This window comes from Chelonoidis abingdonii, chromosome 2, assembly GCF_003597395.2.
Source record: "Chelonoidis abingdonii isolate Lonesome George chromosome 2, CheloAbing_2.0, whole genome shotgun sequence".
Taxonomy (NCBI): domain Eukaryota; kingdom Metazoa; phylum Chordata; order Testudines; family Testudinidae; genus Chelonoidis; species Chelonoidis abingdonii.
This window is the reverse complement of record NC_133770.1, coordinates 43,007,201-43,032,366: the sequence shown is the minus strand read 5'-3', so window position 1 is coordinate 43,032,366 and position 25,166 is coordinate 43,007,201. Positions and strand designations below refer to the sequence as shown.

At 39.7% G+C, this 25,166-nt stretch overlaps 1 protein-coding gene across 1 annotated transcript in view; it reads left to right on the top strand.

Moving 5' to 3' along the window:
* The window catches only part of LOC142045751 (macrophage mannose receptor 1-like), a 54,632-nt gene that overhangs the window by 12,676 nt on the left and 16,790 nt on the right, over window positions 1–25,166 (top strand). The window contains exons 10-23 of the mRNA XM_075062310.1: window positions 3,080–3,195; window positions 4,295–4,443; window positions 6,142–6,341; window positions 6,766–6,887; window positions 9,291–9,378; window positions 12,480–12,624; window positions 13,427–13,462; window positions 13,563–13,732; window positions 14,865–14,932; window positions 18,593–18,693; window positions 20,606–20,748; window positions 22,348–22,462; window positions 23,574–23,722; window positions 24,939–25,041. Of these exons, the coding sequence (XP_074918411.1) occupies window positions 3,080–3,195; window positions 4,295–4,443; window positions 6,142–6,341; window positions 6,766–6,887; window positions 9,291–9,378; window positions 12,480–12,624; window positions 13,427–13,462; window positions 13,563–13,732; window positions 14,865–14,932; window positions 18,593–18,693; window positions 20,606–20,748; window positions 22,348–22,462; window positions 23,574–23,722; window positions 24,939–25,041 (1,705 nt within the window). The remainder of the gene's footprint in view (window positions 1–3,079; window positions 3,196–4,294; window positions 4,444–6,141; window positions 6,342–6,765; window positions 6,888–9,290; window positions 9,379–12,479; window positions 12,625–13,426; window positions 13,463–13,562; window positions 13,733–14,864; window positions 14,933–18,592; window positions 18,694–20,605; window positions 20,749–22,347; window positions 22,463–23,573; window positions 23,723–24,938; window positions 25,042–25,166) is intronic.

Genomic DNA, 25,166 nt, shown 5'->3' with positions numbered 1-25,166 from the left:
ACACCCAGCTGCAGTTACACACAAACTCTCTAAATACCAGCCTCCCAGCCTTGGACCCCAGAGCAGTACCATCCTAGCCTGGTCAAATCTGGCCAGTATATGGGTTTAATACCTGGTCTGCCTCTCCCTCAATGTGAAGAGAACAATGCACACTTGTGGTAACCAAGCAGAGATTTTCCCCAGACAACTTAGTCAAATGCACAGTGGTTTGGATTAAAACATAAAATAAGTTTATTAACTACAAAACGTAGATTTTAAGTGATTATAAGTGATCAAAGCAGATTATCTAGTAAATAAACAAAACCTCAAACTGAGTTTAACACACTAGATAGGTAGGATATAAATTAGCAAATTTTCACCCTGAGTGATAAATAGGCTGGCAGATTCCAAAGGCACAAGCTGCCTTGGCTTTGCAGCTTACCTTTCCCAGGTTTTCACATACAGGTTAGCAGTCACTTAGCCTGGGACCATTACTTCCCCCCCCTGTTCAGTCTTTATTCCTCAGGTGTTTCCAGCTGTGTTGTTACAGGGAGAGTGAGGTACCTCCTTTCTGATCATCTTCCTATTTGCTGGAAAGCTTTTTTTCTGTGACCTGGGTCAAACAGTTCCTGTTTGTGTAATGCTGTCTCTGAGAGGTTTCTATTGTAAACAGTTCTTAGAGTAATCATTGTGCTTGTATGCATTTCCTCAATGAGCCATTAACATTATTTGGCCTTTTTACTGTTGTCCCTGAAAGGCTGCTTATGGGTGTTTTCAACCTCACAACATGTTTCAGTAACACATACATAACCACACTTCATAATTTCACATAGGACGGTAGCACATACAATCCAATGAGATATTAATGTCAAGCAGATCAAGACTTTAGAATGACACCTTACAAGGCATATTTTGTACAAAACATATCCTAATTCCATGACAGTGGTGAATACTGGGGTGCCAGGGTGTCACAGATGTTTTGAAACAAATTGATAAATTAAACAGTAATAAGTGACCAGGACCTGATGGTATTCACCCAAGAGTTCTGGGGGAACTCAAATATAAAATTGCAAAACTACTGTGGTATGTAACCTATCATTTAAATCAGCTTCTGTATCTGATAACTGGAGGACAGCTAATGTGACACCAATTTTTAAGAAGGGCTCCAGAGGTGATCCCAGCAATTACAGGCCGGTAAGCCTGACTTCAATACTAGGCAAAATGGTTGAAATTATAGTAAAGAACAAAATTGTCAGACACATAGAGGAACATGATTTGTTGGGGAAGAGTCAACATGGTCTTTATAAAGGGAAATCACGCCTCACCAATCTACTAGAATTCTTTGAGGGGGTCAAAAAGCACTTGGACAGGAGGGATCCAGTGGAAATAGTATACTTATATTTTTAGAAAGCCTTTGACAAGGTCCCTTACCAAAGGCTCTTAAGCAAAGTAAGCAGTCATTGGATAAGAGGGAAGGTCCTTTCACAGATCAGTAACTGGTTAAAAGATGTGAAACAAAGCATAGGAATAAAATGTCACTTTTCAGAATGGAAAGAGGTAAATAGTGGTGTCTTCCAGGGGTCTGTGCTGGGACCAGTACTATTCGACATATTCATAAATGATCTGGGAAAAGGGGTAAACAGTAAGATGACAAAATTTGCAAATTATACAAAACTACTCCAGATAGTTAAGTCCAAAGCAGACCGCAAACAGTTATAAAGGGATCTCACAAAACTGGGTGACTGGACAACAGAAATGACAGATGAAATTCAGTGTTGATAAATGCGAAGTAATGCACATTGGAAAACATAATCCCAACCATATATATAAAATGGTGGGATCTAAATTAGCTGTTACCACTCATGAAAGAGATCTTGGAGTCATTGTGAATAGTTCTCTGAAAACATCCACTCAGTGTGCAGCAGCATTCAAAAAGTGAACAAAATGTTGGGATTAAGAAAGGGATAGATAATAAGACAGAAAATATCATATTTGACTCTATATAAATCGATGCTATTTCCACTTCTTGAATACTGCATACAGATGTGTCGCCCAACCTCAAAAAAGATATATTGGAATTGAAAAAGGTTCAGAAAAGGACAACAAAAATTCTTAAGGGTATGGAACGCCTGCCATATGAGGAGAGACTGATAAGACTGGGACTTTTCAACTTGGAAAGAGACAACTAAGAGGGAATATGATAGAGGTCCATCAAATCATGACTGGTGTCGAGAAAGTAAATAAGGACATGTTATTTACTCCTCCTCATAGCCCAAGAATGACGAGTCACCAAATAAAATTAATAGGCAGCAGATTTAAAACAAAGGAAGTATTTTTTCAGACAATGCACAATCAACCTGTGGAACTCTTTGTCAGAATATGTTGTGAAAGCCAAGACTACATCTAGGTTTTTTAACCCTGTTAAATTCATGGAGGATAGGTCCATCAGTAGGTATTAGCCAGGATGGGCAGGGACAGTGTCCCTACACTCTGTTTGCCAGAAGCTGGGAATAGGTGACAGGATGGATCACTTCATTATTACCTGTTCTGTTCATTCCCTCTGGGGCACCTGGCATTGGCCACTGTAGGAAGACAGGATTCTGGGCTAGATGGACCTTTGGTCTGACACAGTATGGCCATTCTTATCTTCTTATGTAGTATTTTGCACTGGACAAGGCTCAAATTACGGATAATTGGCAGCAACGAGAGAGGAAAAACAATAGTACAGCCCACCTTTAATTAAGCATAGGGCAAACAAAAAGTCATATTTAACAGGCTTTGTATGAGAACTGTGCAGTGGTTGTGAGCATGTATTCCCATCAACCCTAGACAAATGTGGGACACTCACACAAACGCCACTATGGATTCTACTTCAGTCACTGGAGTTGCAGTTCCTAAATATGCCCAATCGAGCCATTTGTGGTCCCTATCACTGTTTGATTATCACATTATTTTTTCTCTCATTGTTTCTTAGTTTAACTTCATGGTTGAGTACAACATTAATATACTTTTTTAGAAGTGTAGTGGACAGTTATTGTGTACTATGTATTTTCACAATCTGACAATAGCACGTGTGCATGTCTGATGTTTATGTTGACAGGGCTGGATAAGACATGGTTTTTACTGTTACTCAGTCGGACAGGCATCTGTGACATTTTCAGAAGCAAAGAAAATCTGTGAAGGAAACAAAGGTTACCTAGTCACTGTGAAAGACAGGTATGAAAAAGACTGTCTTTGCTTTCAAATGTGTGAGCAGGATGGAAGACCGAAAGGAGGTTCTGTGTTCCAAACTTGTAGTCAGTAATGACTGATGCTTGTCAGATGCCATTCATTGACTGGCAACTGCATTGTGAAGTTGAACAAGATTACACAAAGCAGTGTCACAAGGAACATCAGAAGACAATTATACTATCAATCCTGGTTTTAACAAAAATGTAAAAGATGGTCAAGCTCCTGTTACAACGTATCTGAGGTACTGCCAACCCCCAAAATTAAAAAGTCAGCAGTTAGCACCCCCCAAAATCATAAGTTTAGCTTAAAAAATAAAATTTGAAAAATAATACATTTTAGGTACTATTTATTTCTCTTCCAGTTTTTGAGTCTTTGAGGTTTACGTTTTCAATCTTTTATCTACAAGCCAGAGGGTTAGAACCTTCTTTTCATTATTGTATTTAATAAAAGCTGAAATTCTCCCATAACATAATGACTCCAGAAGCTGTGGCTTATTTCATGACTCATGATAAAATTGCGGGAGTTGGAGACCCTGTATCTGTCCATATTAAGGATGCGTATGACACCCATCACCTTGGTATCACAGCATTTTATGTGCTAGAGTGGTACTGTGACATGCTTGTTGCCACATCGACTAAGAAAAGAGTCTCAGTCCTGTGGCATAAAATGGAGACCATGGTTCTTGAATACTACCTGGGGCAGCTGTTTTATGACATAAGATGTTACCTTTGAAAAGTATTAGGTTTTAGCTGAGGAACTGCTTATAACACGCAAGAAACGAAGACAAACAACAATACACTACAGTTAAAACTACCCTGTTGTACGTTGTTTCTTTATTTATATGCTGAATAAATAAAATTTTCAACTCAACCCAAGTATTGCAGCTTAATTCTCTTTATTGTACAGTACAAAATAAGGACGGATTCATTGTCGATTATGAAAGTATCAGCATTTGTTTATGATATAAATTAATATGCCATTATAATATTGCCAACACTTGCAATATGTATAATTTTATAAAAAGAACAAAATATGATAAAATCTTGGTTTAAAATTGATTTGACACTTATTATTCTCCTTCCAGATATGAACAAGCCTTTCTGACTGTCCTGATTGGGTTCAGTCCCATGAAATATTTCTGGATCGCTCTTTCAAATGTTGAGGAACAAGGGACTTTCAAGTGGGCTGATGGTGAAGCAGTTCTGTTTACTCACTGGAATTCAGGAATGCCTGGTATGCACTGCCATGCTATGTGGTTGTGAATGTTTTTTTGGTTCTCTGGCAGTTCCAAAAAAAAAAAAAAAAAAAGATCAATTTGAGAAGAACCAAATCTGAATTTTTGGAAATTTGACAATGACCTAAATCATTTAGTTTCTGGGCATTTTTAAAGGGCTAGATTCACAAAAGAGCTAGAGGAGGAGCTGGTGCGACCTCTCCCTACCCAAAAGCCACTGGTTAGGGCAGTCAACTGGGATGAGCGAAATCGGGTTCAAATCCCCACTCTGGAGCAGGGATTTAAATCCAGGTCTCCTCCATTCTAGGTGAGTGCTCTAACCACCAAGCTGTAGGCTGTTCTTGGAAGGGGTTTTCACAGTCTCTCCTGTTGAATCTGTTCCATTTTGTATAAAATACTTGAATAGTCATTGGGTCAGAGGTAAAGAGTGAAAATGACTTTACAGCCTGGTTGTTAAAGCACTCCCCCAGGAGGGGAGAGACCCAAGTTTAAATCCCATTTCAATGTCCAAGTTTGTTACCCAAGTTCGTCATTCTGGTGCCATGGAATGAATCAAGGCTGTCCCTCCATAGAAGGATCATAGAGAAGCAATTAATTAGATGTTCCATGGTTTGGATGTCCTCCCTGTTAAGTGCTTTGGCGTGATCAGTGCCATCAACATGGTAACTAAACACTGATTGATGATCTAACAAGCAACTCGGGTATTTGATTATTTGTGCAAAGTAGAACTACTTCAATGGGAGAGACAGAGAAAAACCCACCCCAGAATAGTGAAGAACTGATGGTTAGGGCACTCAGTGGGGAGACTGGGATTCATATCCCTGCTCCAGAAAGGCGATTTGAATCTGGGGCTCCCATATCCCAGATAAGTGGACTCACCACTGGGCTGAAAATTATAAGTGGAGCACCACCACCTTCTCCACTAGCTATTTTGTGAACATGCCTAAATCTCTGTGTGAATTTAGCTTGAAAAAAGGGTTTTGGCCAAAACTATTCAGTGAATTCATGTTAAATATGTGAAATGTTTCAGGTCGACTGAAACTACATTTTTCAGCAAATAAACTATTTCTTCTGAAAAACTTTGCCCAGCTTTCATTGTGGGGACAGCACCTCTGGAAATCAGGCACAAGGTGTCACATGGTGTCTTTCTAGACATCCAAAAAATGAAGATCTCAAAATTAGAGAACACTTCTGAAAGTCTGCCAGCATAAAACTAAAAAATGTACAGACTACATTATTGAAATGATTTCATTTGCACTAAAAATAAATGCATCAGACTGCATATGCTGGAAATACCTTCCTAATAGACTATTGGGAAATGCTGCTTCTGATGGACATTCATTTTCCTTAACTTATTTGTTACTTGGGATTTGCTAGTTGGCTCAGTCCAGTTTCTATGTTTGTGAGTGAAATTCTGTATAACTTCTTCATAAAGTCTCATGATCAAAGTCATGACTATTTATTGATTATAGTATTTATTTAAATCACACCTGAGCTGCTGGTGGGTGTATGCATACAGAATATGCAACATTGAGTGACTTTGACTCTGCAGCAAAATTTATAATCTCCACTTGATATATTTTTTTCAAAAAAATTAAAACAGAATAAGTACATACTTTGGGAAGAGATCATTAATTAAAAGACTCTTACTTGAATTAACTTACCAGTAGTTTTCTTCTCTTTTGTGTGTCATGAAGGAAGGGAGCCAGGCTGTGTTGCCATGAGAACTGGAACTACAGCTGGATTATGGGATGTTGTGAACTGTGAAGAGAAAGTAATGTTTCTCTGCAAACAGTTGGTTGAGGGAGCGACCCCTCCTCCTGTTCCAACAACAACTCCTGCCCCCTCATGCCCAGATGGATGGCGTTCAAGTGCCCACAGTAGCTCATGTTTTAAAGTACGTATTAAACTCCTGAACACAAAATACTCATGCTTCCTTATAACAGCATAAAGTAGATAAATTTGAAGAAACATTTGGCTACAACTGACCCAATAGCAACTTGCATTTGCATAGCTCCTTTTATCCTCAAGGATACCAAGCATTTCCCAGCGGTTTAGGACAGAAAGTGAGGAAGAGCACCATAGTCAAGTGAAACTGCTGTAGGGATTCTTAGAGACTCAGAGAAGAAAGACTGGATGAGGTTACAGTAACCAATTTCAAGAGATGACCAGGCATGGACCAGTGCTTTGGCAGAAGAGTTACAAGGCAATGGATGAATGTAGGTGGTGTTAGACAGGCAGATTAAGATGGACCACAACAGATGTTTTTTCTTAATTTCTGTGATGCCAGGCACAGTATGTAATTGTACAATTCTCTGTAGCATTTTCAGAATGGGCGAAAACATATGAAAACATGGTTTGATGCACGAGATTTTTGTAGAGCTATAGGAGGAGATCTGGCCAGTATCCATAGTGAAGAAGATCAAAATGTAATAAATGGCTTGTGAGTATCTGCATTGCCCTTATTCCTTCACTTGAAACGTATTCCATGAAAATAAGACAAAATATCCTTCCTGAAAAATGTCATTTCAGCTGAAAATCTATATGTCTTCCTCGTGGTTCTTATTCAAATAGAAACATTTTTGTTGCATTAAAAATAGTGGAGATGGGCTTTGGCATCATTTGAACTTCACATTAAACAAAATGTTTGGGCATCAGATTTCTGAGTGTCATTTGGGAGTTTCTAAAAGTTGGTCCAGAGTTAACTGAAGATAGTATAACAATATATCCGAACAGCAGATATATATTTTTATTGTTATTGTTTATTATTTATTGACCATACCCAAGAATATGGTAGGGAGGTGACAGTGAATGACAGGATCCTGCCTTTGGAGATCTTACAGTCTAGACTTCAGATATGATACAATGAGTGTGGATGATTAAATAAAGGGTGAAAGTATTTTAGTAAGATCATCCTCAGTTTAAACATCTGTACATCTTTGTGGTTCTGATTTTTTTCTAATTTTTATTCTTAGAGTGTCATATTAGTTTTCTATGTATGTGAGATTGCAGACATAAGGTTTTAGAAGGGATTTGAATGAGGAGAAGGAGTGGCTATGCAAACAAGCATTGAAAGGTGTTTCCATGTGTCAGGGCAGCCTGGAAACACAATGAGAGATAAGGAAAATCTGAAGGAATCAACGCTGGTGTGTCTGGTGGAACAGAGGGGATAGGGGAATGCCAAAAAGACAGACTCAGATGTGCACTCGGGGGCTAAGTGATGTAGGCCCTTCAAAGTGAGGAAAATTGGTTAGATTTGCTATACAGATCTATGGGGTGCTAGGAGTTGATGGATTCAAAGAGGGAGCAGTGAAAGAGATGATTTTGGCAGAACATTGTGAGTGTAGAGGAACAAGGTGGGTATCAAAACAACTGGCGAGGAAAGGGTTACAATAGTGAGCTGTAGTTAGGACCTGGACTTGGATTTCGCCATTATGATAGATAGGAAGGAATTTTTAAATGAAGTTCTGTAGGAAGCAATAGGCTTTATTGTGGCTTGGATGTTGAGGGAGGAAAAAAGGAAGATGTCACAGATGATGTTCAGGTTGTGGCCCTGCTTACCGGGAGGAGGATGGTGTCATCAACAAGAGTGGCATTCTAGGGTACTGCTGAAAATTTGGAACTCTGCATTTTTACCCATGTTGAGCTTATGCAGATGATGAGTCATCCAGGATGAAATGTCTGAAAGACATGGAGGAATGTGACAGTGATCTGTAGAAAATAGATGCAGTTTAGAGCCGATCCAAAATGAACAACGACAACAAAAAGAATGAGAATAAAAATTTCAAATACCTTTACATTCCACAGTTTTGGAACAATTTTTCATTTATTTGATTTTTTTCATGAAAATTATTTACAAAATTGGTTTCAAAAAGTTCATTTTGGGAAAAAATTCATTTTTTCATTTTTTTGGCTTTTGTTTTCCTGCCCTCTCCTCCCCACTTCTATTCTTTCTTTCCATTACTTTTTCTCCTCTTTCCAACTTCTTAATTTTTTTGCCACTGAAAAAAGGGAAGGGGGAAGGAAAAAGAGAGACCTGGAGGAAGAGGATAGTTTTGAATCCCCTTCAGAATTAATGGGATAGTTTTCTTGGTTTGTTTTTTCTGATTTTGTTGAATAAATGAAAAGTTTTGAAAAAAATGAATTTTTTTCACAATTTTTTATTTTAAATGAGGCCATTTATTCACACAAAATATTTTTCATTAGAAAAATTTCAATCAGATCTAGTTCAATGAATTAGTTTATATTTTGGGCCTGTCTGTAATTAAATAAATGGATGAACCATTTTTAAATAAAAGAGTAGTTCATATTGCACAAGGATCTTTTCTTACTTAATAAAGGCAAAAAAACAATAGAGAGACTAAGAAAAATATTTACGCATAGACTATGCCAAGCCTTGTATGTGTGCATGTAATTTAAGGCTCTGATCTGGCATAGCATTATACACAGATGCTTAACTTTAAGCACGTGAAAGTGAGTAGTCCCATACTCACATGCTTAAGTTCTTTGCAGGACTATGGCATTAATTTGCATTTGCCACTGTGTCACTGTGGGTGGTAAATCAGCAGTTGGGGCCTTTCCTGCAAAGAATTGTAGGACTCGACCTACTGCCATGTGCAGTCCCAGTATATTTTTCTGGGGATGCTGGAAATTAAGTAGCAATTTAAATTATTGTGTTAGGGAAGCAAAATATTTCTTACGTCTTTAGTGCATATTAGAGATATTGAATAGGAAACATTCAAACTTATAGGCATGTTGCAAGTCCTAAAATATTTTATGTATAATGATATGCATGCTTTGATTTATATACCATCTTCTCTCTATATATCCATATATAATATTTTAGGGAAAGAGCTCATTACTATCAATCATACTGGATGGGTATGAGTGCCTTTGATCCTGACGGAGGGTTTACTTGGAGTGATGGCTCTCCAGTGAGTAATTAATTGTTTTGCACCAGAGTTGGCTTTCTGAATTTATCCTATTGTTTTTATGCAGTCTTTACTCACCCTATTTCTGCTTCTGTCCTCCTTACATCTTAAGCTACCCTGTGTAAGCCCACAACAGCATTTACAACAGAGGCAATACATCTGTTTCTCACCATAGCAGGATTTTTTACAGTGGAAGTTGATCAATGATCATCACTATTGTCAGGGCCAGCTCTAGGTTTTTTGCCACCCCAAGCAAAAAAAAATTTGGCTGCCCACACCCCAGCTCTGGGCTCCCCCCTGCACCCCCCTGCTGCCCCAGCTCTGGGCTCTCCCCCTCCACCTGCACCCCCTGCTGCCCCAGATCTGGGCCTTACCCCACCAAATTGAACTTGAGCACTCCTGAATTTTGAGGTGTTCAAATCTGGAAGGCAGGTGCTAGATTCCTTTTCTGAATAATAGCTAAATTTGGAAAGGAAAAGTCAATTACTGCTTCCATGGCTCAGAAGTGGAAACCCTCCTACGTTCCTGGTACAGTATCTAAAGCTGCCCAGGTCCAGTAGAGCCTCCCCTCCCTTACTTTTCATTTTAAATTCTAGTAGGTTCCACATACCTTCCTTGCTAGGCTTCAGATAGAGAGGGGCACTGTCCATTTAGTCCACCCAATTCTTTCTTTGGGGACTGCAAGGTGAGGTTACACCAGCATCCTAATCCAATCTGATGATGTCTTCTGAAGGGGCTATCTGGGCCAAAGCCTTCTACTCTTTGGGCATACTTGTTCCCCATTCACAGTGCCACCCCACTCTAGCAGTGAGCTCTCCATTCACAGCAAGCTGCAGCATGAGGTTTCAGCTACCATACTCCCTCTCCCTCCCTTTGCTGTTGCTAGAGGCCAAGGGAATGCTGGGAAATGTAGCTCTTTCCCTGCTCCAGGGCTGGCTCTATAGGCAGGGAGCTAACCAAGGAACTACAGCTCCCAGGGCCCCTGTTGGTTCTCAGCTCCCAGGCTGGATCTCTGCCAGCTGCCGCCCCTGCAAATGGGCTGCCCCAAGCACCTGCTTATTTTGCTGATGCCTAGAGCCACCCCTGACTATTGTAGCTGCATAATTTAGTAGCTTTAAAAGCTCACTTCAAGCATTATTTTCTTTGCATAAGCACTGAAAAGTTTCTTTCTGCTTTGGAAAATCTAAAAGTTTGCCAGGGCCATGAAGAGATTTCCAAACCTACCATCTGGAGCAGATGCAGAACTTGGATTCTTTGCAATAGTTGATGTCTAATATTCAGGGCCTTTTAGAGAATATTCAGTGTCTTAGTTTGCAGATGGAGGGGGAGGGAGGTCTAGTACAAAGTACAAGATTTTGCCTCACTGAAGAGGTCACATTTGGGAAGGGGCAAGAGCCCTATTGCTTGGGATGCTTTCAGCCAGATGACAAAGCCCTTGAAAACACTCAATAGGGAACAATCCTGCACCAGCCCCAGGGACGGATGTGATAGGATGCCGGAATAACAAGGTTTTCTCATCTCTAGCTTCTTTCATTTCCCTGCTCTGCAGAAAGGTCCTCCTGGGGTGTGGCACTGCTTCCCCAGGGTGCATGCGTCAGCCTCCTCCCCACTCCATTCTACGCATTATCTTTCCTGTCACTCCTCCAACCCTCACTGTTGTTGTTATTATTATTTTATTATTTTATTAAGTAGTGCTAGAGGCTGTACAAACAGATGGAATGTGGTCAGATGATGTTTGCCCCCTGGCTCTTGTGGTGACAATGGAATAGAAATGGCCAAGCTCCAGCAAAGAGAGACTGTTACAGGCAAAAGGCTGAAAATCACTGCACCAAAGTCCCAGTGCATGCAGGGAACTGTGGCTGAACTGTTTTGAGAGCTCGGTTTGGCTGGTTACTTTCTGAGACATCCCAGGATTGCCTCTGTTTTTAAGTTGTTTGTCTGGGTTAATAATGGGTCCTGGAAGGACTGCTGTGAACAGCCTAATTTTCCATGTACTGAATAGTATCAAACCCAGAAAGGGGATGCTGAAATCAAAGTGCTTTGGAGGATAGGTTCATTAATGGCTATTAGCCAAGATGGTCGGGGATGCAAACCCATGCTCTGGTATCCCTAAGCCTCCTCCAACTGCTAGAAATTGGGACTGAACAACAAGGGATGGATCACTCAATAATTGCCTTGCTCTGGTCATTCATTCTGAAGCACCTGGTACTGGCCATTGTCAGAAAACAGGATACTGGCCTCTATGGACCATTGGTCTGACCCAGTGTGGCCATTCTTATGTTCCGAGTACCTTTCATGGTAGCCCTAAATAGAGTACATTTGAGTAGTCTAGTCTGGAGATGACTGTCTAGCTATGGTGACCCATGCATATAAGAGGAAAGGTGCCAACAAAACTGGTAAAAAGGAATGCCCAAAAGTCATGGCAACCTCATTCCAGCAAAATGAACCGATCAAAACACTTTGGCTCCACTCATGGATACTTTATTTCATCCTAGCAACATCTGAATTTGTTACTAAAACAATTTTTGTAACATTGTCAAAAGACTGGAGACTCCCTTATTGGTTCTGTTTGTTTAAAGAAAACAGTTTGTACTGGTCTCTTTGTCTTAATCTTTTTGCTTACTGTTATAAATCAATTTATATCACAGATCGAACTAATATTTTGTTACCTTTCACCTATTTAATAGACTGAAATCAGCAAAACTTAAACTGGAACTATACTGCCCAATGTTAATCTTGGGTTGAATCAACCAAAGAGACAACCTCCCTCCCCCCGATCCCAACAGTAGCAAAATTAGGCCATTGTCCCACATTGCTCAATCTTTATAGCCCATGTCATGACTGGTATCTTTGTTGACAGGGGCTAAGCACAACTTCTTCAGTTCGTTAATGTAGCTTGTAAATCAGGTGGAAGTGTCATACAGTGTTCCTCCTTCACCTGGCAAGGGCAGAGTATGCTGTTTCCCTAATAGTCCCAGCCTTTACTGTCCCAATGAGTGCAAGATTTAAGAGCTGAAATCAAAATGGGTCCATCACTCTTGCAGAGCACAACCATTGTTTTTCTTTTAAAGGAAAATAATCACCAAGTTGTGTTTCTACCAAAGGTAAACTATGAAAACTGGGCAGATGGCGAACCCAATAATTATGACGAAAATGAAAAATGTGCAATGTTCAATGGATACACTGACATGCAGTGGAACGATATGTTCTGTGAAAAATTCTATGACTGGAGTTGTCAAATAAAAAAAGGTAGGATGATTTCCTTCTTTAAATTAGACTATTAAACAAAAACAGTCAAGTCAGTTTCATGGACTGTTCATAAGACTACATGCAAACAGAGCAATGTATCACACTGGGTACGAAGTGGGAGGTGGTAATTCAAACCTCTGAATTAAATTTAGACATACAGATGCTCAAAAGGCTCCCTTCCAGTATGACTATGACCGTTACTTCACTCGCTCTTCTTGGCCTGATGAAGAGAACACAAGATAGCAGGGTCATCCAGCTGATAGAGCCAATTTAGTGAAAAACTCTTGGCTCTGTTAAGGGGCTGGGTGGATTCTGAATGCTAACATCTATTAGCTGTTGCAGCTTCCAGATTGATGGAAAGTGTTTCAGTGAAAAGATATTGAAACCTAGTGTGTGCTTAAGGACATCAAAACACTATTTATTTCACTCTAAATGGAAGACACCATTTCAGTCTAAATAAGAGTCATTGATTTCACCACCTGAAACATATTTTAAGACACACATTTTAAAGTAGCTTATGGTCTATACTCTGTATTATCGATAGCTGAAATCCAATACTTTGAGGACATGAATATGTTCTTTAAGCTTAACCATTGATTGGGCCTAAAATGATATTTTGTTGACTATTAAACATTGTCATATATTCTTATTAATTGTAGGTCAATACATGGAAAATGTATTAAATAATGCTGGGGTTTATTTTCTTATTCCACATTAAAATTATAATTACAGTATTAATAAATCTCATAAACAGAACATGCGTGAGATATATAACACATTCAGATTTTATTTTATTTTACAGGAGCAACATTAAAATCTGAACCAAGTACCGCATTTGGTAGGTTTTGTACTTCCTGTTGCCAGAAAAATGTTACCATATAATGATTCTAACCTGTTGTAGAGATACTGTATATGTGCATTCATTATGTATCTTGCAGAATATACATATAAAGTCAGTGAAGATGGATGGATTATATATGAGGACAAGGCGTACTACTTCAGCCATGAAACTTTGCCTATGGAAAAAGCCCGAGAGTATTGCAAGAAGAATTCTGGAGATCTTGTTGTCATTGAGGGTGAAGGTGAAAGAAAGTTTCTGTGGAAATATGTAAGAAACATATTTACTACTTCAGAAATGAGTAATTCAGCGCAGCACACTGAAACGCTTCTCACAATCTGCTTCTGAAACAATGGCGAGTGTGTACTGTCATGCCATATATCTGCACCACCTTGTCAGGCCCTGAAGGTAATATCTAGCAAGGGTCAGGCCTTGTTTGCACTTGGAAATGTACTGAAATAAGTACTCTGGAACATTTATCTTGGTATAGTTCCAAGTGTGGATAAGTCCTCAGCTTCTTTACAAGAAGTGAAATACAATGCAAACTAACTGTTGCTAGCTTCTAGAGCTGTTCCTTTGTTAAACTCAATAGAATTTTGACTAAATCAGGCATGCAAAAATCTGACATTGAGTTACTGAGCTGTCAGCACACATAAAAATTTCAAAGTGATACAACCATGGGATACAAGGGAGCTGCTGAAACCTCATTCCATATAAAGTCATGGAGTCATGGTCTTGTTCTGAAAGAGTTTTTTTCTCTGCTATTTTGCAACATAAATTGTGGTGAGGTAGAGGAGGAGGTGGTGAGCCATGGATTTACCATTTTAAAGGATTTTAACTGAGAATTAGAGTTGGCTGGGAAATTAGTTTTTGCAGCAAAACAAAGTATTTTTTTATGTTTGTCAACAATGTTCTTTGATATTTTTGTTGAAAAGCTAAAAGATAAAAAGGGTTGGGTTATTTCAGTTGAAACCTGGACATTTTTTGATGATGATTTTTTCCACGCAAAACTTTCCATATTGTAGAAAAAAACATTCTAAGACAATAATAATAAAAATATTATGATGGAAAATTTTCAACCAGCACTTATGAGAACTCTCCTAAACTCTTCCAGAATGTACTTTTGCTTCATTTTAAAATTTGCCAGCCAGGCAAGTTTTCCTATATCCTTGCAGCTTTTCCTCTGCTTCATTTTCATCCTGCTCTACTTTTTCTTTTTTACTTTAATATTGGCAATCAGGTGAAGGACTTGTAGTCTTCAGATATAATCCATAATATAGCAAAGTGCCTCCACCATCAGCAAGTTAACAAATTATTGCTACTATGCATGCTGTACAATAGGCACTAAACCAGAATTACAACGATTTCATTACATTTAATTAAAATTTTATTTTTGTTTTAGAGCTTCTATAATGACTTTGGGGAATCCCTTTATATTGGTTTAAGTGTGAGCCTTGATAAAAAGTTTAGGTAAGTAAACAATGAACGTCAGGCTTGTAGAACATAGTACAAGTATTGTACTTAGCAAAGCTGTCCCTAAAGGGGCTATTACAGTTTCATTTTCAAAGGGCTGTGGGGGTAAAACTTGTTTGGGGCTCAATCTTGACACAATATTTCCAGAATATATTTTTTTGTATTTTATAGACATTTTAGAGAGAAGTTATTAGTGGATAGACAAAAATATTTAAAAGTTCAGCAATTTTGTTTGATCTGCAAAATTGTTTCTGCAAAGATATCCATCTTAGCTTATCCCCACTCTTGGATCTGTACCCCTGTGAAAAACTCAGTTCCAAATTTTAATCAGTTGATTCTCAGCAGTGAGCCTTTTGCGTCACTCCTTCTTACTTCTCAGAGTCAGATCTTTTCTGGCCATGGTTGATTATGGGTCTCTCCTGTGATCCCAGCTGGCACTCTTAACCTCACATCCATAGTGCTTCATCATGTGCTTTCTCTGACCCTACATGTTCTTTAGGCTTTGGTGTTTGTCTCCTTACTTCGTTGAAATTTTTTTTCTAGTTTCAGATTTTCACCTGTACATTGACTAATTCTCAGGTCTTGCGCTTCTGGCATAGTCGTCAGTGCTGGAGCTTCATCTCCTTTTATTCAAAACCTGTGCAGCATAGATGGCAAGTATAATAGGCCAGGGGAGGCTAAGCCTCCCCTGCAGCATAGCCGTCAACTTGTTGTCTTTGAAAGCTGTGGTGGCCCTGCCTGTACTCTGTCCTAAGGCCTCCTCCCACTTTTATCCTGTGGCCCTGCTTGTGTTCCATCTCTTCCTCCCCCTGCTGTACCTCTCCCCCGAGGCACCCATCATTCGTCGAGTCCCACCTCTCCTCCATCCCCCTACCCTGAGGTGCTAGCTGCTCACTGAATCCCTCCCCTCCTCCACAGAGTGGAACAATGAAGCTAGCAGTGGGCAGTGGGGGTCTTGTGGAAGGGGGATAGAGAGACTCAGTGGGCGGGGGGTCTTTGGGGGAAGGGGTGGAGGCAGGGAGGGACTCAGTGACCGGCAGGCAAGGGCACCTTTCTGGGAGAAGAGATGGAGGAGGAGAGGGACTCAGCATGTGGGGTGGGTCTTGGGCATGTGGAATGATTCAGCAAGCTGCAAGTGAGGGGGCCGAGTATGAGCGCAGCCAGGGGTGGAGTATGGGTGAGGCCTTGGGGGAGGAGATCAAGCTGGGGTGGAGCAGGAGGTGAGGCCATGGTCCAGGTACCAGGGGAGTTTCCAGCACTTGGGCCAGCCTCCCCAAATGCCAGAGCCATGCGACACCCATGCTGTGCAGAATGTCTTTTCCCCATGTTGACATTGTTTCTCTATATATTAGCATGCCAGTTTCAGCTCCAGAATTCACTGTGAGCCATCAGAGACAAAACTTAATACCTGTGAGTTCACATTCCTCACCTAGTAGGTTATTTTCTGGTGGCAGCAATTTCAACATCTAGAGTGAATAAGCTACAGGCTTTGTTGACTTACTCATTTTCAGTGATTGTATGGACAGCCTCTGAATTTCTTCCAAAAGTGTCGGTGAATTATTTTTTCCCATGTCAATGGGGATCCAAGAGGTAATTCTCTACTCCCAAGGTCTGTCTTTTCCTATATCTTTTTCCATCTACGGCCATGGACTGAGAGACAAAGTGTTATGGTGCCATCTACCGGGACATTTGCTTATGAGTCACAGCCACTCAGCCTCATCTTCAGCCACTCACTCCACTACTCAGGGTGCCCGATTTGTTCAGATGGCTTTATTTTTATGACTTTCATTAGCTTTAATGGAAGTCCATCTAATGGACTGTAGCTCCAGTGGCAGTCCTGCCTTCTGGAGCTACTGCTTTGTACACCCACTATCTGGGCAAATGACTTACTGGAAATTCTCTTTGCCGCAGTCTATTCTTTTTCCATTCTGTGTTTCACTCTCCTCCTTGCTTGGTGATGTGCTGCTGCTTGTCAGTTAAAATAGTTCTCTCAGTTTCTTGCATACTGTTTCTTCCTCTATGGCTCTGGAAGTATTGCTAACAAGAAAGTATGTTTACAGTTATGCATTCTGTGTTGCATTCCCTATTAGAATTTTACTTGTAGAGACATCAAGAGAGTTGTGTTGGCTCCAAAACTGGGAATGTTCTGAGCTGGGTATCTTTGAAGAAAAGATACAGATTGCTCACTTGTAGCTGATGCTGTCTGCTGATAAGCAGCCTTGGCAGATTACTTGCCCATCTCCTCCCCAGAGAGCTGAGACTTTTTTTCATTTTTAATTGGCTTTTATTTTGGAAGTATTTCCCCAACCACTAAGATAAGAAGTGATGGTGGCATTGCTGAGAGCACCATGCATACAGTGAGGGCGTCTGAGATGCCCCCTACTGGAGATTGTCATTCTAGACCTGGTTGGGGCCAATGTATTGGACCTTTGAGTTGAGGAATCTTCCACTAAATTCACATGTCGGGGCTCTGACCCAACAACCTACAGAGATGTATATGTCTAGAGAACAACAATTACAGGCAGGTAATTATCTCAGCTAGCTGTTTTAGTGATGTGTTGTGATCCGTGAACTCTGAGAAAATATGCAGGTGGAGAAGTAGAATGGATCGGTATGAAATGTATTAGTATATCTGTTTAACACTGACCTGTTATACGTTAAATGAATGTAGTTATTGTGAACATAGGTCTAATGTAAACTAAAAAAACCAAGAGAATATTCTCTACTTGAGCTCCAGGACTTTGGTCATATGATTTCCATTAATACAAATGAAAGTCACACAGAAAGCTGCTGTTAGATGTTCTCTGTGTGCTGTCCCAGCTCTGCGCAGATAGTTGGCACAGCAAACCTCGATTGAGCTGCCCAATAACCACAGACTCAGTTTGTAGTGAGTTGTGAAGGCACTTGGTCATGTTTATTGTCAATGAAACACAGCCCTAATGCCCTTGTTCAATAGTTACAGGTAAACTAACACATGTGTGCCCGTAGCAATGGGCTAGCTCAGTTAATGGTGGGATTTTCCATTATCCCCTAGGCCAGCCAAAGACACTCTCTCTGAGACTTCATTTTATACCCCAATACAAACAAGTTATGTATTGCCCCTCTGACATAGTTACTGCTCCCTGACGTGGGTTGTTACCACCTATTACCTCATACATGTTGGTTGAATCAAAACATCTCTATCCATCACACTGTCATCCTGACCTCATCTTTGGGAGGGGTCAGTATGTTCTCGTTATCTTTGGAGGGGAGTATTTGTACCATACTTAATATGGGGTGTTCTGGTACTACCCTTCTGGAAAGTGTTTGTGAGAGCGTTCTGTGCCTAGCACTTCTTAGGAATGTTTGTGTTTCTGCAATATCTGCCCTATTTTTGCTAGATTCTGTGAGCAGACCTGTCTCTTGCTCACAGCCTGGCTTTGCTTTATATCAGCAAAGCTTTGACCACTACTTTAGCCCAGGCTTCTGGCTTCCTGTCAGGCATCTGATACAAGGGCTTATGTCTCAGACTCTCTTCCTACTACAAAAGGCATGTTCACCAAGCTGATTTTTTGTTGTTTAGCTAGAATTTTTGTAACATGAAATCAAATGATTAATGCGGCTATAAAAAATAAAAATGGATCTATCCAGTAACTACTGCTACATTGTTTCTTTTAGCTGGATCGATGGAACCCCAATAAACTATGTAGCCTGGTCTCCAAATGAACCTAACTTTGCAAATAATGATGAAAACTGTGTGGTCATGTATACACATACAGGTGAGTATAGTAATATTTCAGTGTCGTAACAGCTCTGCACTGTGTGACATAGGAGTGTGTGTGATACACATATTTCATGTAAAGTAATTTATTGTATTAAGTGGGTTGATACCAAGTGAGATTTTCAACAGTATCTAAATGACTGTGGAGCACAAATCACACTAAGACAGTTGAGGCACTTTTTAAAAAAAGTCACCCTTTGTGTGCATGGCACTGGACTGGGACTCAAGAGATGTGGTTCGATTCCTGGCTTTACCAGAAACTTTCTGTCTGACCGTGGGCAAATCAGTTAAATTCTCTGCCTCAGTTTCTATCAGAAAACAGAGACAATAACATTTTATCTCTTCTACACTTTGTCTTATCTATTTAGAGCATTAGCTTTTCAGGACAGGAACAGTCTCTGACCAGGTGTTTGTGTAGTCCCTAACAAAATAGGGCCACTACCTTGGTTGGGACCTGTACATGCTATGATAACATAAATAATAACAATTTATAAATCTTTTATAATACAGAAGATGAGGGAGGAGAATTGATATCTGATATATCCAAGTCACTTAGTCTCTCTGCACCTCAGTCCCTCATATGTAAAATAGAGATGAGAATAATACTACTGCTTCCCTGTCTTGCAAGGATAAATACATTAAAAATTGTGAGGTGCTCAGATATTATGGCAGGGGGATCACATACGAATCTTAGATAGTGATAGAGATAACATACTAAGACAAATTGCAAGAGTAGTTAACCTACTATAGTTCTATAGTAGAAAATGATTTATGTGCCAATGCAGCTCTATCTTTATATGCATATAAATGATGATTTAATGTATTAAATCACCTCAAGAGGTATCTTTAACTCACATATCAAACTGAAGGTGTGAAAAACAGCCACTCCCTGTTATCAGTTCACTTTCATACACATGCTCCAGGCATTTTGTACAACAGATACCTGCTTGGGAGAAACATAAACAAAAATGTACTTAATAGAAAAATCACAGATTCAAAGATGAACGAGTAAGAGGAAGCAAACGCATACAAATTACACAGAAAATGCACATAAAGATGCAACTGTAGGCATTACGCTTTCTAATTAGGTACATTTCCTTTTCTAGTACAAGTTACCTTTTGTCTTTGAAGAGTTTCCCAGCAGTCCCTCTGTCATAAAGTGGATCCAGCATTTCACATACAGCTTCCCACTTAAAGGCCTGCTCCTCAGTTTCTGGATACCTTTCACTTCAAATCCCTTCCCTTCTTATAGAGTTAGTAGGTGGTTTTTTGTTTTTTCTTTTAATTTGGTTTCTTTCTTTTTTTTTTTTTTTTTTTTTTTTTTTTCAGATTATGGTGATTCACAGTAGGGGAAATTCCCTCCTTTCTTAGTTTTCCAAGACTGGTGATTTCTTTTCCTTTTCAAGCTGTTTCAGTGTTGTCCCATTAACTTTAATGGCCCACCATTTGCCTTTTCCTGGATTGGACAATGTTAGGTACTTGGAATATTCTCATCTGCCCCTCACTGTCTGATTGTTTCACCGCCCTGTGATGAGGTGGAGGTGAAGTTGCACCAAAGTTACAATTACAATTTTCTCTCCCCCCCCCATATGAATACATGCCTAACCATAACTTGTATACATATCTCACAGTGACAGTCAAGTTCAGAACATTATAAGCTTTCATAAAAGATCTTCCTTGATATATTTTTATAACACAATAACATCGTATACAATAAGCTGATTCAACTGTTTATTCTTTGGGATTCATATCCCCTGTTCTTCCCCTAAGTGTCTGAACCCTAAATGTTGTAGGAGGAAAATCCCAACTAACTGTACTGTTTATACTGTAATCACCAGAAGAAGGGGTAGATTTTCATTCCAGTCTTCATCTTGTCCAGTAATTTACTTTCCATATTTAATACGCTCCAGGTACGTGGAATGATCTGAACTGTGGTGCTCCAAACAGCTTCATCTGTGAAAGGCTCAATAATATTACTCATTCAACAGTTGCTCCCACATCACCTGCACCTCTAGGGGGATGCCCTCAAAATTGGTTTTTGTTTAATAACAAGGTATAGTAGCAAACATCTTCCATACATTTTATTTGCAAAAGGAACTGAACAAAAATTTATATTTTTGTCTTTTATTATTGTAGCATGGGTTTAGATGATCTGAACTTGTGTTCTGATTAGCTGATCAGCCATTATGGTGACATTATATCCATATTTAAATAATCTAAGAAATGAGTTTGAGAGTTACGACAGGTTTTAAATGGCTTAGGCCCCATTTCTGCAATTACTTTGCAAATGCTCAATTGTAAAAAGATTGTATCACTAACCAAATGTGTGCTGTTTTGTCTGTAATTTATACTTGCTTTTATGCATGCTCAGTGAGCAAGTGTCAGCTGTCAGCATGAACTGAGAATGTAAAGCTGCCTCTCAGCTAGAGTGAATTAGAAGAAAAAAATCCATAAGTCTGTACAAAAGTCCCTCTTTTTCCCAAAAGGATGTATTCAGAATTGCAGAATATAAATGCATGCCTTCTGGAATGGGTGTACATTGATTTGGAATTGCCCACTGATGCACAAAAAGCAGATATTTATGCAAGTACTTTTTGTCTCTCCACTGTGAAACAAATGTAGTGCAACTTTATATTCAACCCCCTGCCCCTTGCCTTGTTCTCTAAGATGCTGGTACCAGATCATCAAGAGGCAGTGAAACTGTACAGAGTTCACCGTGGTGAAGGATCACCTACAAGGTGTTAGCAGCAGCAGCATGTGAGAACATTGCCTTCTAGTGGTGGAGCTGCAGCTGTATCATCCAAGAAAACTCAAAGTCACATTTATACCAACTAAAAATTCTTTGAATACAAAGTGCCAGCACTGTAGGAAGAACTTACTGTTACTACCCTGTATGTTATGGCCTGAAATGCTCAAATGAAGAGAGATTGCGCAGAAGGCTAAAGTTTACTGTTCCATGAGACATTCAAAATGTATTATCCACATTTCCTGTCAGAAAAATGCACCAGTGGTAAAAATAGTTGCACTTTACCAGTGGTTGAAAAAGGTTGATAGAAAAAATACAAAAAGTGGGGGAAAAAAATTAACTTTTACTTAAAATGTTCAGGTTAGATTCTTCCATACTGGGAGTGCAAGAATGAGAAATTATTTTCTTTTATCGTGCTTTTACCCCTCTCCTCCCGTTCCTCTCCTCTTCCCCTGCTTTGTACTGGAATCTTCCTGTTGGATGAGGAGGGTTATTTATAGCCAGGATCAAATTATTTTGTTTGTTCACTGCTAATATGTATATTTACCTCACCATTTTTAACAAGCCAGAGAGTATTTCTTTATCTTTAGTCCTTTAATTGATAAAAGCTTTTCCTCCTCTTTTATTATATGCTTACTTTTTGTTATCTTACAGCCATATTCTGTTCTCCTAACCACTAATCAGTTAAGTTTCTCACTGGATGCTAAAGGAAAGGAGTTTTTATGTTAGTTCTCCAGTGTGCATATTTTCTTTTTGTAGATTCATAGATTTTTAAGACCGGAAAAGACCATTAGATCGTCTAGTCTGACCTCCTGTACAATGCCAGAAATTGATCTTGTTCATTTCAAATGTTTTTGATGCAAAATTGCATCAAATTACACCCTTCAGCATACTTTTCTTTTTCAGTGTTTCAAAATATTCGGCTCCAGTGAAAATGAGAGCTTGACGTGGCATGCTGCACGAACGGCTTGTATAAATTTGGAAGGAAACCTGGCTTCCATACCAAGTGAAGAAGTGCAAGGTGCAATATATAGTTCAGGGGTGGGCAAGCTTTTTGGCCCAAGGGCCACATCTGGGTATGGAAATTGTATGACGGGCCATGAATGCTCGTGAAATTGGGGGTTGGGGAGGGGATGAGTGCTCTGGCTGGAGGTGCGGGCTCTGGGGTGGGGCTGAGGATGAGGGGTTCGGGTCGTAGGTGGGTGCTCCAGGCTGGAACTGAGGCTCCAAGTGGTGCTTATCTCAAGCAGTTCCCAGAAGCAGCAACATGTCCCCCCTCCAGCTCCTATGTGGGGGTGCGGCCAGGCAGCTCCCATTGGCCGTGGTTCCCAGCCAATAGGAGCTGCGGGGCCCGCGTTTGGAGCAGGGGCAGCGTGCGGAGCCCCCTGGCTGCCCCTATGCAGAGAAGCCAGAGGCGGAACATGCTGCTGCTTCCAGGAGCCACGCAGAGCAGGGCAAGCCCCCAAACCTGCTCTCCGTCAGGAGCTAAAGGGCTGGATTAAAATATCTGGCAGGCTGGATGTGGCCCTTGAGCCATAGTTTGCCCACCCCTTGGATAGGCATTTTGGTATTAGATGAGATATCAGCTAATCTCCTAACATATAAGTTAAAGATTTAAAGCTTCAGTTTTTGTAATAGAGCCTGCTACTTTTGCTTAAAATTAATAATTAATGGACACTTAAGTTAGCTGAGAAAAATGTAATTTTGATAACATTTGTGTGCATGTATCAGTGGCTTTCCTAAGTAGCCTTTTTCAAAGTCTGAGCATTGGAGGAATTAGTAGCAGATAGACTGGTGTTGCAAGTGTTGTAATACTAACATTTGAAACTTGGAGTTAGTCCTGTGATAGATTGTGTTTTTAAAATCCAAAACCACAGGAAATCAGACTGTGCACATGCATAAGTATCATTCAAATTGATTAAATGTTGTAGAATCAGGCTTAGGGAAAACGATAGCTAGACACACCCAACTTCTGATTTAACTGCCAGGGAAACCATCTCAGCTGTGACGTTGCTGGTCTAAAGTGATAAATTCATTAAAACAATCTTGTTTATATTTTATAACTATGATTCTAGCTCTGGATATTCTGGTGTCTCCACGCTTCACTTGTAAAAATGTTTGTTTTCCTTCAGCCTTCCTCATCACCCACTTGAAGGATGCCTCAACTGATACCTGGATTGGACTGAATGATGTAAATTCTGAGTACACATTCCTATGGACAGATGGAAGCGGTGTCTACTATACAAGCTGGGCCAAAGGTTTCCCAAATTATCGCAGTGAGGTAAATGTGGATTGCAAACGATCATTAAACCATCATACATTTGATATGGTCAATCAATCAAACCATATATAACTTGCACAATTTATTTCTTATGTAGGCTTATTTCCATTAACTTCTTGCAGTTGAGAGTAGAATGGTCATGCTGCAGAGTTCCAGCTCTTTTACTAGCAGAAAGGGACACTATGTCAGCTTATAGTAGAACCACCTGTTTGGAGCTTCATTTTCAAATATTCCTTTGCAAAAGCCCAGAACTATATTTGGTTGGTGCTTTACTAGAAATAAAGTATTTGCAGATAGTAAATGTCACTCTGGGGTTTTATTTAAAATTCAGTTTTAGCTTTTCTCTCTGATACAATATGAATCCAAACAAATGGATGGAATAAGGTCCATATTCTGCAAACCTTACTCAAGTGAATAGACCTATTGACTTCACTGGCACTAGTCAGGAAACTCACATGGGTAAAGGTTACAAGATGATCTGACAATAACTCTGTAATTTTGGAGCCTTGTAAGGGATTATTAGAATGAATAATAAAATTAAGAGGATGGTGTATATTTATAAATATCAGATGCAGATATGCACTCATGTATAAGTTATCATGAAATACAATTGTATGAATAAAATCCTCAAACGATAAGGAATCTGTGCCTCTTGTTTTCCTCTTTTTTTCCCCCATGCACTAACCACTAAACATTTCTTCAGAATAAGCTTCTGCTGTGGGCTTTGAAATTTTCCCCAGCATTATGTCAACTTATTTTAATAGCAAAACATAATTGTGTGTGGTTCAATAATAAATGAAATGACTAATGTGGAATAATGGCTGTAGTTCCTTTTGTTGTGCTCTTACTTTATTGTCTTGACTAAGTATGTTTCCTTTTAACAATAAAAGCATATAGCTGATAAGTGATCTGAGGCGAACGGGGTGAGCGGTCACAACAGCACCCTGAACAATAGAGAAGTTGGTTTTAAAGGACGGCCCCATGAGAGAAGATGCGATTTGGAAATGCCATCACAACACCACTATCAGTTCTATTGAAATATGAAGCAATTCAATAGATGATTAGATAATGCGGACCAGAGTGGATATAAATAGTGACAGATACATAGCTGATTGAACCACCCAAGATATCTGGGTCTGCAGATCCAGAAGGAAGAGGATTGTTTCTTGCTTGCTGTTTATTTATTCTTACTCATTTATGTATCATTTTCCCCCAGGTTGATTGTGTTGTTATGATAAAGGACCCCATTGAGGAAGCAGGGAAATGGAAAGATGAAGACTGCCAAATGAACAAAAGCTACATATGCCAGAGGAACGCTGGTGAGTTCTTTCTCACCAAGCTTCCAAGTTAATTGCATTAAAAACTTGACTGTGATTTTTAGATTGTCTTTATGGTTCAAATGCTGACTTTCCACATACAGCACATCACCTATGGCGTCCACATG